Here is a 16,084-nt window from a genome sequence, read left to right as displayed (position 1 = left end):
TCTAAAAGCACTAGCATCTTTGTACATAAAGTCTTGAAAGTTAGGAACATCTAGTACAAATAAATCATCTATAAAACGCCTAACTTGGCTCAGCTTATGTAAAATGATAAGGCAGGAATTGATAGAAATAAGACGTTGCATAAACTCAAATTCATAAGTGAAAAGATCAAAGTTTGCTAAAAAGACGGCACAATTAGTGCCCATGGGGATTCCTATAATTTGTTGAAACAAAGAATCACCTATTGTGATGTAAAGATTATCTAAAAGAAAATCTATCCAAGAGCAAACATCTTCCACACTTACTACCTTTGTGTATCTTTTCTTTTTAGAACCTATGTCATGATCTTTATTTTTTAGCCACAAGAAGTCAAAGCATAAGGCTGTTTTCTCAACTTTTAGCACTTTGCATCTATCTTTGTCAAATCTCATATTGAAAACTTAAGCCACTAGCTTTTTTATTCTAAACTTCAGGTCTTCCAGACCAATCTTTGTGTAAAGCGTCGTAAAATCATAGGTTTGAAGGAGAATAGGAGACTCTTTTTCATGAATGCTTCGAAAGGAATTAAAAAATTTTACAACAGGAATCACTCCTACAAAATAATTTAAAATGTAAAAAACCTCTACAAGCCAAGCCTTGCAAAAACAAGCACGCCTCTCGATAGTCGCCTTGGAGCATGGAGTTCCACACTCCCAGGTGGATCGTAGTGTGTAAATGATATCCTGCCAGATGGCAACTAGGATAGACGAGGGTGGAACTGAGTGCTCACCCATCACAAGACTGCAACGAGCCACCCAAATGTTCCATGCCGTGATGCTGGCTACCACCTCCCAAACGCTATCCTCCCTAGGAGGAGGAGCTAGGCTGTCAAGAGGGACTGCCTCATGGAGTGCTATCCTCTGGATGTTCTGACCCTGTATCCGGTAGGCTGTGGAAATCTCATCAATCTAAAATGCATGTCCTCCCTCTGTCAACCAAGCCACCATCCCCCAGGTGTAGTCTCTCTGAAGCCTCTGCATACGTGTCATGATCCTGAGAGCTCCCATCCAAATCCTCACTGCGCTACAGCAGCTCCACAGGTAGTGCGGGATAGTCTCTAGGAGCCCATCGGAGCAACAATGGCACTGCCCCTTCACTCGCATCTGCTCCAACCACGGTCTGATGGGCAAGCCTCCGTGGGCGGCCAGCTAGAAGAAGTAGGATATCTTTCTCGGCCAAAAACTAGACCATAACCGCATCCAAAACCTGGAGCGAACATCCCAAGGCACTCTCTGGGTCACCCAATGCCTCTCCCTCGAGGGGGTCCACCTCGACGTGCCCATCTAAAGCCTCCTGCTAATCCGTGTGGTGTAGGAAAAGCTCCTCCATCTGCTCGGCTAGGCTACCCCTGGAAGGCCACAACCACTCTCCCAGATCCCACTAGACCTCCCTCAAGGGCCTACCCTCCCACAGCCAAAGGCGCCATCTAGGGGCATCCTGATCTGAGATACTGGGAGGGTCAATGTGCCACTCCTTCCCCAAACATCCCACCACCAATGAATCCCATCAAGACTCCCATCCATCTCAGGGTCTCTCTCAGGCCTCCACATCCTACACAAAAGAAGCTGGGGTGTGTGCTGCCTCGCTGCATCAACATCCTCAAGGGGACACCAGTACGAGAGAACTGCCCCAACCATTCGCTGTCTCTCCATGCGCGAAGTCTCTCCCACCAAGATTCAGGAATGGCTAAGTCAATCTCGCTCATCCACTGCCCTACCCCTCGCACATGCGCTAGGGCATCGAGCCTCACCTCTGCATCCATAGGTAATCTGCTCCATCGGCCAAAAGACCTGGCCGGACCACTGTCCCACTGTACCCAACCAATGTGAGTACCTTGTCTAAGCATACGCCCCTCCTGATCTCTGATCTCTGGGTGCCACATAAGGGGCTGACGCTCAAACTCCTCGCTGCATCTGGGTGAAGCACGAATGAGACCCCCTGCCAGTATCTGCCAGACCCTGTGGAGGGTCCTCATCAAGACGGAACCCTTCCCCGTAAGGTGAGGCCGCGAACGACCAGCTTGCCCAAGAGGGCTCTACTCTGCATCTCTGGATCAATGATACCCAAGCCTCCCAAGGCCTACGGCACGATCACCGTGTCTGCCAAGCTACCCGGGCTCTAGTGTTCCTTGTGCCGTCCAAACCTGCCCAAAGGAAGTTCCGAACCAACTGTCGGAGCTGCCCAATGCATCCTCTGTGAAGGCACCAGCAGGAGGCGATATAACAGGCCGTGGCAAGAAGGACCTAGTTTGCCACTAAGGCGCGACCTGCTAGAGGGAGTTTGGCCGAGCTCCAGTATAGAAGCTTGCGCCAAACACTCTCAAGGACCGGGGCGATCTGCTGCTCTGCTGTAATGTCAATACCAACCTAGCATCCGCGGTATCTCGCTGACTGGCCCCGCGGTATCCATCTGAAGCCAAAGTCACTCCCCTACTCACGAATCTCCTATGTCTCCTCAAAGCCTATGAAGAAACCTATGGATTTTGTCCAGTTGATCCGTGCACCCGAGGCCTCGCAGTAGATAGCCATGGCGCCCCTGACTCTCTCTAACCACACTATGGTGCAAGCAGCTCCTCCTCATGTCTGATTGGGAGCCTCAACCTTGTGAGGCCCGCCACCTATGATCTCAAGTAATAGCCCAAAGGCTCCGCCACAAACAAGAAGAGGAAGGGAGCGAATGGGCAGCCCTGGCGGACCGAGCGAGAGAGAGAAAAGGCCTCGCCCGTATGTTTTCCGATAAGCATCTCACTAGAGCACTCCGTATCAAGCGCAAAAACTCCTCTGACCCATCTATCTGAGAAACCCAATCTCCGCATAGTACCCTCCACGAAGGATCACTCCATCCTGTCGTAGGCGTTCTCAAAATCCAAGAGAAGGAAGGCCAGCGGCTGTGACTCCTCCTTGGACCAATCCACTGCCTCCCAGAACGTGAAGATGTTGTCCAGGATGCTGCCTTCCTGGACCAACCCGGTTTGTGTCGTGGATGATGTCGGTAAGATGGGACCGTAACCACAAGCTTAAGACCTTGGCGAGGATCTTGTATGCAATATCCAACAGAGTGATCGGTCTCCACTATCGAATGTTTCACCTATCTCCCCCTTTCGGGAACAAACAAATCCACCCCCTGCTCAAGGACTGAGGGAGGGAACTTGTGTCAAATATCTCCTGGCAAGCTAATCGGAAAGAGAGAGAGAGAATCTCCCTGAAGTTTCGGAAGAAGGCCGGAGTCAAGCCACCCTTGCTCAGAGACTTCTGGGTCCGCAGGGCCTTGAGGCCTTCCCAGAGCTCCTCATCTGTGAAAGGCTCCTCCAGTCTGCTGCATAAATCCTGCGAGACTACTATTGGAACGTGATCCCAAACTACCACAAGACCAGCTCGGGTCATCCTCTCCATCTGAAAGAACTGACTGTAAAAACTTGTGGTCAGGTATAAAATCTCATGCGGATCAGTGTGCATGATGCCTTGCGAATCGCAGAGACATTGCAGCTGTGTGCTTGCCGATCGGGACCCAGTGGTCTGAAAAAACTGCTTCATCATCCTCTCCCCCTGCTGCACCCACCAGGCCCGAGACGAATGATAGGAGAACTCAGCCCGTCGAATCTCCGTGCATCAAGGCGAGCGCTCTCAAACATGTCACTAAGCCACTGAAAACCTGGGTCCTGCTCCCTGAGCCACGCTATGGAGGCAAGGTCTCTCCTCAAAGCTCGCTCCCGCTCTTGAAGTGTCCTCCGCCTAATGGTGTGAGCCTGCAACTTCTCACTGCTCCTCTGAATCGCATTGGTCACCCACGCAGCTCAACCCTCGCACGGTGTCGTCTCTGACTACTCCCAAATCCTTGCCATGACCTGTTGAACCTCCTCGTCCTGCAAAGGGTCCTCTGGAATGCGGACCCCCTTCAAGGAAAGACCTCGACGGGACTAATCTAAGTGAAGTACTACTGGAGAGTGGTCTGACATCGTGGTACCTGCCAGAATCCCAGTAGAGCCGCTTCTATGTAGTTCCCAGTCCCCAACATAGAAACGGTCTAGTCTCTCAAGCAGTCCATCATGTCTCCTCTGTCCGAAGGAGAACAGGCAACTACCAGGTGTCCTGCTAAAATCTGGCTCTCTCCACGAGTCTCTGCCACTACTCATGAAAATGAACTACTCCTAGATGCTACACTCTGCTGCTGGCATCTCAGAGAAGGAGGCACCGTCCTGCTTATCTTCCCCAAACTCCAAGTTGTTGAAGTTCCCTCTAACAATCCAAGAGTCTACATCCCAAAGACACTCTGTCAGCCTCCTCCAAAAGGCCAGACAATGCTGTCTGCACGCTGGGGAATACACGTTCAAGATCCCAATCTTGGACTCTCCCGTCCAAACTCCCATCCAAACTACCCGTCCTGGGATGAGCTCGCCCTAATCATAGACCTCAAGAGCCAAACTCTGTGAGACTGAGATGCAAACCCCTCCGCTCCGTCCTACTGCGGGGGACCACTCCACTGGACCTCTCCTTGGGAGGAGGTGGTGTCGTCATCTGATGTGTGATGTTGAAAACATGTGCTCTTGAATCAAAAGGATGTCGAGGCGAAAGAACATGTTGCAGAGGTGGAGAGGGAGGCAGCGGGGAGGTAGGGGAGCGGGGGGCGGGTGGTCAGAGTGATTATAGCAGGAGGGGCTCGGGGCTCGAGGGGAACCCTCAAGAGGAGGGGGGGGGAGTGGAAAGAAAGAGGGGGAGGGGGATCTAGAGGGGGAGGGGGAGGAGGAGGGATAAGGACGACCGCAGGCCCCTCCTACTGATCATGCTCGCCGGGGCTCTGAATCCGCTCCTCCGAAGTCGCTGTCGGGCTAGCGTCCGCGGCTTCTGCCATCACTGCATCTGGAGCTCCAGGTGTCGTCGTCTGATGTGTGATGTTGAAAACATATGCTCTTGAATCAAAAGGATGTCGAGGCGGAAGGACCTCATGCGGAGGTGGAGAGGGAGGCAACGGGAAGGTAGGGGAGCGGGGAGCGGGTGGTGAGAGTGATCATAGCAAGAGGGGCTGGGGGGGAGGGGAAACCCTGAGAGGGAGGGGGAAGTGGAAAGAAAGAGAGGAAGGGATCTGGAGGGGAGGGGGAGGGGGAGGGCGAGGAGGAGGAATAAGGACGACCGCAGGTCCCTCCTACTGATCATGCTTGCCGAGGCTCTGGATTCGCTCCTCCGAAGTCGCTGTCAGGCTAGCGTCCGCGGCTTCTGCCATCGTTGCATCTGCAGCTCTAGGGGCTCGCTGCTGATGCAAGGGTGAGTGCGGAGGCTGAACCTCCAAAACCGGAGGATCATCTGGATGGGCGGTGGCCCCTTCCGCTCCGGGAGGTGGCTCCTGCTCTTCCTCCTCCGAGGCCTCTCGGTCAACCCTATCCCTCTCTCTGCATTTGGCCCTCTACCCGCGACACTTACGGGCCTGTTTGCTTAGTTTCTTTTTCTTTTTAACCTGGGTCCAGTCCCCTTCAGAAGGGGTAACCCAGGGGGGTCTAAGACTCCTGCTTCTCCTGCCTGAGAGGGTACTGGGCTCAGGCCTGCTGACTCTGCCTGCTCTGCGGGGGGGGGGGCACTCAACCATGGCCACGAGAGCAATCTCTGGCTAAGTGGCCCATTAGTCTGCAACGGGGACACTGGCCTGGTAACCCAAAAATCTCCACTCACTGGCAAAGCATACCCCCTTTGAGGGTCTCTAGAAGAACCAACTCTGGGAGGGACTCTGGACTCTCAACCACCAGTTTGATCCTGGGGACCCCGTCATCTGCTACCACTGCTGCGGCCGAAATTGGCAGAGACTCGAACACGGTGCCAAATGCTCGACCAATGGAGCGGAGAATGGCTCTGTACTCCTTTGGGAGCCCTGGGAAGCGAAGTGTAACCGAGAAGTGGGGAACATGGTGTGTCATGTCCATGTCCTTCACTGTAAAGCCATGGTACCAAGGAGAGAGGTACACCAAATGCGGGCCAAGGAGGATGGGGCTCTGCTCCACAAGTGTCAAGGCTATATTGGGGTAGCTCAGCTGGATGAGGAAGACGCCTCTTCCATAGATGGTGACCACCTAAATGTGGTCGCCCTCTAGTGCCAAGCTCGCCTGGATCCACTCTCGCACCTATCGCCTTGTGGGTGTGAGGCCCACAATTCTACCCGCAAGCGCCTTGTCCTGAAGGGACTGAACTACTTGCTAAACTTGTTGTTTGTCGGCTGGAGAAAGAAGGACCTTAACGGCTGTGGGATTTGAAAGTGCTGCCATAGAGCCCCTCTGGCCAGACCAAAGGTCACCACCAAGATCCTCTTCCTTCTGACAACCACAAAAGCTCCTACTACTGGTGAAGAATGGAAGGAAAAGGAGCGAGGGGGAATGGAAGGGACAATGCAGGAGGGTGGAGGCGAAGAAGGGAGCTGAAAGGAAGTGGGCAAGACGGAGAAGCAGCGAGGGGGGGGGTCAGGAAGAGGGCAAAAGGGAGGCGGAGGGGGAAGGAAGCACGGGGGGAACGGAGAGGAGGTAGGAGGAGGCGAAAAGGAAGGCTGGGGCGAAGGTGTGAAGGGGCGGGAGGGCGGTAAAAGAAGGCAGGGAAGGAGAACGAGGTGGATGGTGGGAGGATGAGGCGGATGGGGGTGGGAGGGCGAGCTGGCAGGAAGGTGGAGGGGGAGGCGGAAGGGGAGGCAAGGCATGGAAAGAGGCCAGGAGGCGGAAGGGCGTCAGAAGGAGAGGCGGAGAGGAGACGGGCGATGGCCGAGGTGGGGCGGAGGGTCAAGGCGAGGCGGAAGACAGGGAGCAGGCTAGGGATGGAGAGGAGGCGAGGCGGAGAGGAGGCTAGCGGTGGAGAGGCGATGGAAGACAGTGGGAGCAGCCAAGTCCGCGAGCACATTCATCTTTCTCTTGTAGGATGAAATCTTCTCCCTTATCGTCTATGGCACTTAAAACTTCCACGATACGGATTACACACTGGCACCTTGCAATGCTTCCATCAAGTCTACCTCCATTTTCGAGCTGCTAAAACGAAGGTGCGAAACAAACAAAGAGAGAGTGCAGGTACGTAACGAGTCGATAGATCAGTAGTCACGTCAAAGTTTAGATAAAAAGAAAATACACAAGTACAAAGTACTTGTACCTAGACCTAGGACTAAGTGTCCTAGGTGTCACATAGGACTAACTGTCCTATTGGCCTAAAAGGCATTAACACTATAAGTGCCTACACTTATGCCTACAAGGCACATACCATGGCCTATAGGGCATCACTAGAACCACCAAAAGATGGCCTACAAACCCCCCTCCATGGGATGGGCTGAAGTACTCTGGAAACGTCTCAGAATACCTGGTAGTTTCTGGTCATGGTGGCACACGTTCATCCAAAAGGATATAGCCACCTATGAATGTACAAGGAATGTCAAATCATGTGACAAAGGGAACCAAGTGTAAAGCCTGTCGGAAGACTTCGAACTTGGGACGAGGAAGTGCCTTTGTAAACATATCTGCGATGTTGTCCTCTGTGGGAAGATAGGACAACTCTATGTCTCCTGCTGACAACCGCTCCCGAACATAATAATAGTGAACTTCAATATGCTTGGTACGCGCATGAAACACTGGGTTACGCGCAATGGCCAAAGCACTCTGGCTGTCAGTGTAGACAATAGTGGAGGATGTTTGGCAAATACCAAGATCTGTAAGTAACTGTCGAAGCCAAATACACTCTACTGTAGCGGTGAAACCTGCTCTGTACTCAGCCTCACAGCTAGATGTGGCAACTGTCGGTTGCTTCTTGCTGAGCCAAGAAATACATGAGTTGCCAAGCAAAAAACAATTGCCAGTATGTGACACTCTGGTGTCGGAACATCCTGCCCAGTCACTATCCGTGTAAGCATGCATGGTAAGTGAACCCTGATCACCATAGAAGAGGGCTAAATCCTGAGTGCCTCTGAGATATCTGAAGACTCTTCACTGCCTGCCAATGCTGTGAACTGGGCATGTGCATGAATCTGCTGAGCTGAGATACTGCATACTGCAAGTCAGGTCTGGTGTGACATAAATAAATAAGGCATCCAACAGCCTGCTGATAAAGAGTGATATCACATGGTGGGCTCCCATCATGAGCTGAGAATTTGAAACCAGGGTCCACTGGAGTCGAGATTGCCTTGCAATCCTCAAACTGAAAACGATCAAGGAGCTGTCCAATATACTTGGACTGAGACATCATGATACCCCCCTCAACATGAGCAAACTGAATGCCCAAATAATAATGGAGCCGTCCCATGTCTGACATGTCAAAAATCTGCTGCAAATCAGCCTTGAAAGCTGCAATTTGCTGAGTATCTGGGCCCGTGATAAGCATATCATCCACATATAAAATCAGCACTAAAAAATCAGATCCACTCCCACGGACATAAAGAATGGGTTCTGTGGGACTATTCTGAAAACCGAGGGATAGTAAGTGTGCATGAATTTTGGCATACCATGCCCTGGGTGCCTGCTTCAAACCATAAAGGGCTTTTCTAAGCCGGCATACCTTATTTTCAGAATTGACAACCTCAAAGCCAGGAGGTTGTGTGACATAGACTTCTTCCTGCAGATCCCCATGAAGAAAAGCGGTCTTGATGTCAAGTTGGTGCACTTGCCAATGATGATGGACTGCAATGGCAATGACACATCGAATGGTAGTAATCCTGGATGTGGGAGCAAATGTCTCCTCAAAGTCAATGCCTCGTTGTTGGGCATACCCTTTTGCAACAAGACGGGCTTTGTAACGATCTATGGTGCCATCAGATTTCCTTTTTAATTTGTAGACCCACCGCATTCCAATGACATGCTTGCCAAGTGGGAGATCTACTAATTCCCATGTGTCATTTTTGGCAATAGATTGTAACTCAGCTTTCATTGCATCCATCCACTCTTTGCAGTCAAAAGCATCTTTATGGCACAAAGGCTCATCATTGGAAGCTGTAGCAAGGAGTGCAAACTCAAGAAAGTGACCATGCTATCTATTCCCTGATCTTGTCCGGGCAGCAAAAGGCTGATCTTGTTTGATGTCCCTCAATGTATCAAGAAGCCATCTGGGAACTTGCCTTTGCTGTCTATTGACAGGTCTTTCTTCAATGACTGCATCATGAGTAGTGGGATCATTTTGTGCTGGAAGAGAAACCTGCAAATCAGCATGAGGTGGTGGCTGATTATTGCTTAGAGGAGGACCTGCAGGAGGCTCATGTTGCTAGTCAAAATCCTCTTTTGATGATGGCAGAGGTAACCAAGATTCAAAGGCATCAAACATGTCAACATCTGGCTTTCCTTTGCAGTCCACAAGAGGAGAAGCTGAATGTTCAGCAAAGATCACATCTCTACTGACATTAATCTTCCCAATATTTGGTTGATATAACACCCTCTGCTCTCCTGGCTGTAACCAATGAATATGCATTTGATTGCCTTGTCATCAAGCTTATGTCTCAGCTGAGATGCTACATGAACATATGCAAGAGACCCAAAAACTTTCATGTGTGGAAGTGAAGGCTTCCTGCCTTTCCATGCTTCATAAGGTGTAATAGTCTTCAATGCCCGTGTAGGTGATCTATTCAACACATAGTTGGCACACATCACTCCATCAAGCCAAAATTTATTGGGCAAAGACTTGGCCTTAAGCATGCATTTAGCCATCTCCATTGTGGACCTGTTTTTCCTTTCAAAAACAGGATTCTGCTGAGGAGTGTAAGGAGTAGTGCATGAGTGAATAATGCCCCGTGAGGACAGAAATACATCAAATTCCTTTGACATATACTCACCCCCCCTATCTGTGTTGAGGGTCACAAGCTTGCAATCTGATTCATTCTCAGCCATATTCAGCCATCTCTAAAAGCATAAGAAAAATTCAGATTTGGCCTTCAAAGGATATACCCAGCAATATCTTGTGAAATCATCGATGCGAGTCATGAAATACTTATACCCCCCAATGGCATTTGTCCTCATTGGGCCACAGACATCACTGTGTACTAGCTGCAATTTCCTTTGTGAGAGTTTTACATCATTTGCCATCTGCTGTGAATAAAGCTTTGCAAGAGCTCTATAATTGAGATGGCCCATTCTCTCATGCCAAAGATGAGTTTCAGCAAGCTGTGAATCTGAAATAGCCAATGCTTCAAGAGAAAGTACAGCTGGATGATGATCAAGGTGATAAAGCCCTTTTTGCAAAGTGCCAGTGAGAACCATGGCATTGTCATCACGAAGATCATATACTAGGCATCTGTAGCCATCAAAAATTACTCTGAAACCTGAAGTAGCAATTGCTGAAATTGAAATCAAGTTGACTTCAATGCTGAAAACCGAAAAGCCTCAAGAATATCACTGCAAAAGGCTGGCTGTCCCAAAAATGACAGCAAATATCTGCAAATTTCTGACCGAAATCAAAGGGCAAATGCAGATCTGACCCAAATGTGACTGTGACAGGCAATGTTCACTGCAAAAACAGCAAATTTAGCAAAAGCCCCAAATTTATTGAGGGCAAATAGGCCAAAAAGAGGGCAAATGCAGAAAAGCCCCAAATTTTGCTGAAATTTTTGCAAATGTGACCCAATGTATGCAAATCTGACTCAATGTCCTGCAAATGTAACTTAATGTCCTGCAATCTAACCCAATGTACTGCAATCTAAGCAAGAATTTGCAAACCAAATCCCAAAACTCCAATATTTTTGCAAGAAATTGCAACCAATGGAGGTGAAAAGAACTGAAAAGCCCCAAATTTGCCAATATCCTGCAAAAGCCCCAAATTTCACAAGAAGTTGACGGCTGATCTGCAGGTGTACCACTGAAGGTACGAAAGTACAGTGGCTGTACGTAAGTACAGCTGATCACGTACGGAACATGCCCAATGTACGGATCATGTACGACGCTATGTACGGTACGACGTACGAAAGTACATGTGCGGAATATGCGCGATGTACGGATCAAGTACGACACAGTGTACGGTACAACGTACAACGATGCAAGTACGTTCCACGCGTAGGTACGGCGATGCACGTCTCCTCACGTACGGGTTGTTCGGCGTAGGTACTGTATGCAGTACGGGACAGGTACCAGACCTTCCGTACGCATGTACGACTGTACGGAAGGGAATGCAATTACACCTTTGGAGGGATCTGTGAGAGGTTGTGGAAGCTGGACGCCTGGATCTTGGACAGCAGCTGAAGAGCCTCGAACAGGCTGGAAATGTGACGACCCGCAAGGCAGCAGACTCCCAATGAAGAATGGAGGACTAGGGGGCTGAGGAGAGCTGGAAGACAAGAGCAATACCTGCTCTGATACCACTGAAGGTGCGAAACGAAGAAAGAGAGAGTGCAGGTACGTAACGAGTCGATAGATCAGTAGTCACGTCAAAGTTTAGATAAAAAGAAAATACACAAGTACAAAGTACTTGTACCTAGACCTAGGACTAAGTGTCCTATGTGGCCTAAAAGGCACTAACACTATAAGTGCCTACACTTATGCCTACAAGGCACATACCATGGCCTATAGGGCATCACTAGAACCACCAGAAGATGGCCTACATAAAATTCTTCACAAAGGCTTTGATCCCCCCCCCAAGTGCTTCTTGATGGCTTCCAGATTGGTATACAAGACTTGTATTTCTTCTCTATAATGTGTAGGAACAATGGATGGGCTGTGCCTAGGCCCAGATGTGAACTTTGTCTAGTAAACAGTGATTTTGCATTGGATTTCCTCGTGTTGAGTACAGGAAACCCCATAATGAGGCCACAGTGGTGGAGTGCTGTCTGGAATTGCTCAATAGCATGGTTTGCTAATCATCAAAGTGGTGTTATCAAAGTCAAGAGAAAGTCTAATAGTACCATTGACAGGTACAAGGCCATTGTTGTGGCTTAACACTATGCTAAGTAGCAGGGCATCGATTTTGAAGAGACTTTTGCCTTTACTTCTAGGCTTTCCACAGATGGAATGTGCATCAGTTGGATGTAAAAACGGCCATCTTAAATGGTGATTTGCAGGAAAGAATTTTGTGAATCAGCCCATTGGTTTCGCTGTATATAGTACGGAAATCACACCTCACTTATAAGGCAGCTGATTCACACAGAAGACATTGGAAATTCTTACAGTTTGGCATAACTTATGTGCCCCAACTTGTACATGATTGGATGCATTGTTAAAAGGCAAGTCGAACAACTCTGGATGGTTGTTATCATCGCCATGATTACATTGACAATAGTGCACATAAAAATAAACCAATGCAAGCGTCCATCCATTGCGACACCCCATAGAAGAAGGTGCTCCCACAGTGCAAATTCAACATGCTGAACGGAGAAGATTGATTTGAAAGATTCATATCACTAACTATTTTACATTTTCCTCACAACACTCTTAATAAGAAGATGAAGGAAAGATGACTTAAAAGATCCCTTCAACACTTGAGAAGTTGGCTCCCATCCTGCTCCTACTTGAAAAATTTGTCAAAATTGCTTCTGTTGCCCACATGTCTCTTCCAACGGCATAGGACCCTGCTCTCATTAATATCATTTGAGTTTTGCAACAACTTGAAATGCTTAAGAATTTGATTACTGCACAGGCCGTGCCATCCATTTGGATCAACTACTATCATCGTTAGTTTTTTGGAGAATTGTATTACTGGCTGGAACTCCCTATATAAACATGTGATACGTCGTTTGTTCCCTATGTAAGGATGAAAACTCTTTGATCCAATAATCCTGAAACCTAACATTCAGCAATCGCCATTCCAATGTTGTCTATGCTAGGCTAAAAGTTTTGTAATCACCTGTTATTCAAACCCAGAATAAACTAACTTCCACAAAATTGCGCCAACAAAATTCTGAGCATCAACAAATACAGGTAACCGGACATTGGATATTTAAAAGAAGCCTAGATTTTGACTTTGCAGTCTCTATAGTGACAAAATCCTGTTCAACCTTCTCAAACTCAAAAAGGGGAGAAAGCAAGTTACACCTTTCCACTGCATGTAAAGAAGACATACTACAACAGGTTTGTATTTTTCAGATGCCACTCCTTTTGATATTAGGAATAACAGCATCACTTAAACAAAGCAGGCAGGAATCAAACAGAAGGCTTACCTCACTTCGGAACTCCTCTAGGGCATCTCCTGAAATTCCTTGGTCAAGAAATTTTTTAACTGCGACCTCCTGGTAAACAAGTGAAAAGTCAACACTAGGACACATTGTCAGTTCAAGTGGACCCATTGAAGCTACTTAGCAGGACAGACCATCCTCATCCTTGCATTGCAGGACACAACTCAGACAACAATTTCAGACCTTGCCAATACAGCTACAATTCAATAACTGCAAAGCACAAAGGAAAGGTATTGTAATATTCTTTTTTATTTTTTGCAAGAAAATGAACTTCTAATAAATATGAATAAAATACATAAAGTCTGGATAAATCCTATGAAAACCATCAAATACATCAAGTAGACATGAAGTGAGGCTGGAATGGCGAATCTGGAGAGTGGAATTGCCATGAAGGTCCTGTGCCTGTGAGTGTGAAGAACAAACCATGGTCCCACTCTCATAAACCCTTCGGTCTTTCATAGACGTTAACAAACCTTATTTCTTTCTCATGAAGGCCACTCTTCTAGCCGCTGCTGTCTGTGAAGAACCGTGGACTCTGCACCTGGTGATCGATATAGGGCATATGACAAGATAGGATAGGAACTCCTCGAGACATGGAGTTCCTTTCCTGTCGTTGGTAGTTTCATGATTCATCGGTAGTTTTTTCTTAGATGTATGATAGACAATTTCAGTCTTATACGCTTTCTTGGCTTCTGCAGATGTTAATAAATCTCTCCAGCCCTCTCTCCCCCTGCCCCCAGCCCACTCACACAGCCCCCAGCCCCCCCCCCGCCCCGCCCCTCCCCCCCCTCCAAATCGGTCCTCTTCTTCAATGTGTGGCCTTCCCTGCAGCGTGGGGCTCCCCCACATCTGTCTTGGGCCGCTCCTTGCAGCATGGGGCTGCCTAATCCCCCCGTCAGCCGCACACCTCTGCTCCCAATCTTCTGCTTGGAGTGTGGAGCTGTCCAGACCCCCTCCATCTGCACCACGGGCTGCTCCACTGCCCCTCCGTACCTGTGTGCCCCCATTCACAGAGCGCAGGGCTGCCCCCAGCCCCCGCATCTCCCTCACAAGGGTCACAGGATTGCAGTACAGTGTGCGGGGCAAGTGCCCACCTTCAATCTCAGCTGCAGCCCTCTCTTCGGGACCTGCAAGACACAAAGGAGCTCCAGCTGACCCTGTACCTGTGCAACAGCAAGGAAAGAACCAAGAAAACCAAGGAAAGGCATCCACAAAAGAAATACTATGGCAGGAAGTTGTATGGACAGTTCACGGGAGCCCTCTTCAGTCCACTAAACCATTGGATCATCAGTGATGGAAGGTAGGAAAGGCTTACACCTTCTCCCCCCGTAACAAAAAAAGTATGACCCTCACAAATATCAATCTCTAGAAATGATACATTGATCTAACTAGTCGATCCTTGTTTCTCTATCTTGTGTTTATTTTTTTTGGGGGATAGAGGGTTGGTCGATGCTATATCAGAGAAACGCAACACGGCCTTTTGTTACAGGCCGTCGTGTGTTTCTTGTTACATAGCATCGACCGAATCTCTATCAAAGTGGAGGTCTCTTCAATTCCAAACTGCACCATTCATAACATTGTAAACTTTCTAGATCGCAAGGGTCTACTATACAATTGGACACAGTTGCAATGAACACTTGAAGCTTCATGTAAAAATCCACCAAACTCAGATCCAAAGTGCAATAAAACAACAGTCCACAAATAGCGAGAGAAACGACACCTACAGTTCCATTCCAGTCGCCGTGATATACCTCTCCATAGGACCCTGCTCCCCAAAAAAGATTGGAAATTGTAAGAATAATAAAAAGAAGGATCCCTAACAATAAAAAGAAGGATCCCTAACACCAAAACCTCGGGAGGGGGAGGGGTGGAGAGAGAGAGAGAGAGAGAGAACAAAAAGGAAAAGAAGGACCATATTTTAAGCAATATTTTTTACAAACGTCCCAACTCAGAGGCAGAAAACTATGGCTGAACTGTATCCACATCATATGATCAATAAAATGACTAGTAGCACAGACAATGGACATTATCATCAGCCACAAAAATTGCACCATCTCTAAGTTTGCATTCAATCCATTTTCCAGTACAAGCAGAGATTCTATACAATAATGCTGCACACTAAACTTTCAAACTAATAAGCACACCATCTTAGTTTATGCAAAAGAGCACACTGTAGGCCATCTTTTGGTGGTTCTAGTGATGCCCTATAGGCCATGGTATGTGCCTTGTAGGCATAAGTGTAGGCACTTATAGTGTTAGCGCCTTCTATGCCACATAGGACACTTAGTCCTATGTGACACCTAGGACACTTAGTCCTAGGCCTTGATACAAGTACTTTGTACTTGTGTTTAGGAACCTTATCTATCTAAGTTTGATGTGACTTCTCTTTCGACTCATATTGTACCTGCACACTCTCTCTCTCTTCGACCCGTACCTTCAGTGGTATCAGAGCAGGCGTCCAGCTCCCCAAGTAACAGGTGTATCTGCATTCCCTTCCGTACAGTTGTACGGAAGGCCTGGTATCAGTGATTAGTACCTGCGCCGTCGCTGTCCGTACTGCACGTAGCCGTTGCATCGTCGTACAGATTCCGCTTTCTGCAGCCCAGCTACATCGCTAGCCTTTCTGCAGCCCAACTACGTCGTTAGCCTTTCTGCAGCCTAGCTACGTCGCTAGCCTTTCTGCCCGTCGCACTTGCTTTGTACAACAGTACCATCGCCGTACTCCATCCGTACGTTGTACCGTACGCCATTCATATACCTTTACCGTACAAGGTACCTACACCGTACGACTGTACCTACATAGCAGTACAAGGTACTTTCACCGTACCTTCAATCGTCAGCAATCTGTACCAGCTTCCCGTACTACGTACCTTCAGTGGTATTCCGTACAGCTTCATCTGGGTATTCCGTACAGATTCACCACAGCTTCTGTACATGTTTTAGCGTTGGCTGGAATCA

General features: G+C 48.4%; 1 protein-coding gene across 1 annotated transcript in view; it reads right to left on the bottom strand.

Annotated features, from left to right (window-relative positions):
* LOC147903528 (putative serine/threonine-protein kinase SIS8) overlaps positions 1-16,084 on the bottom strand; it is a 139,044-nt gene that overhangs the window by 41,952 nt on the left and 81,008 nt on the right. The window contains exons 6-7 of the mRNA XM_087399712.1: positions 14,851-14,891; positions 13,112-13,180 (exon numbers count right to left, since the gene is read on the bottom strand). Of these exons, the coding sequence (XP_087255838.1) occupies positions 13,112-13,180; positions 14,851-14,891 (110 nt within the window). The remainder of the gene's footprint in view (positions 1-13,111; positions 13,181-14,850; positions 14,892-16,084) is intronic.

This window comes from Dipteris shenzhenensis, chromosome 3 (genome assembly GCF_047967505.1).
Source record: "Dipteris shenzhenensis isolate YYH24624 ecotype China chromosome 3, Dip_SZ_1.0, whole genome shotgun sequence".
Lineage (NCBI taxonomy): Eukaryota > Viridiplantae > Streptophyta > Polypodiopsida > Gleicheniales > Dipteridaceae > Dipteris > Dipteris shenzhenensis.
This window is presented reverse-complemented; position numbering and strand designations above follow the sequence as displayed.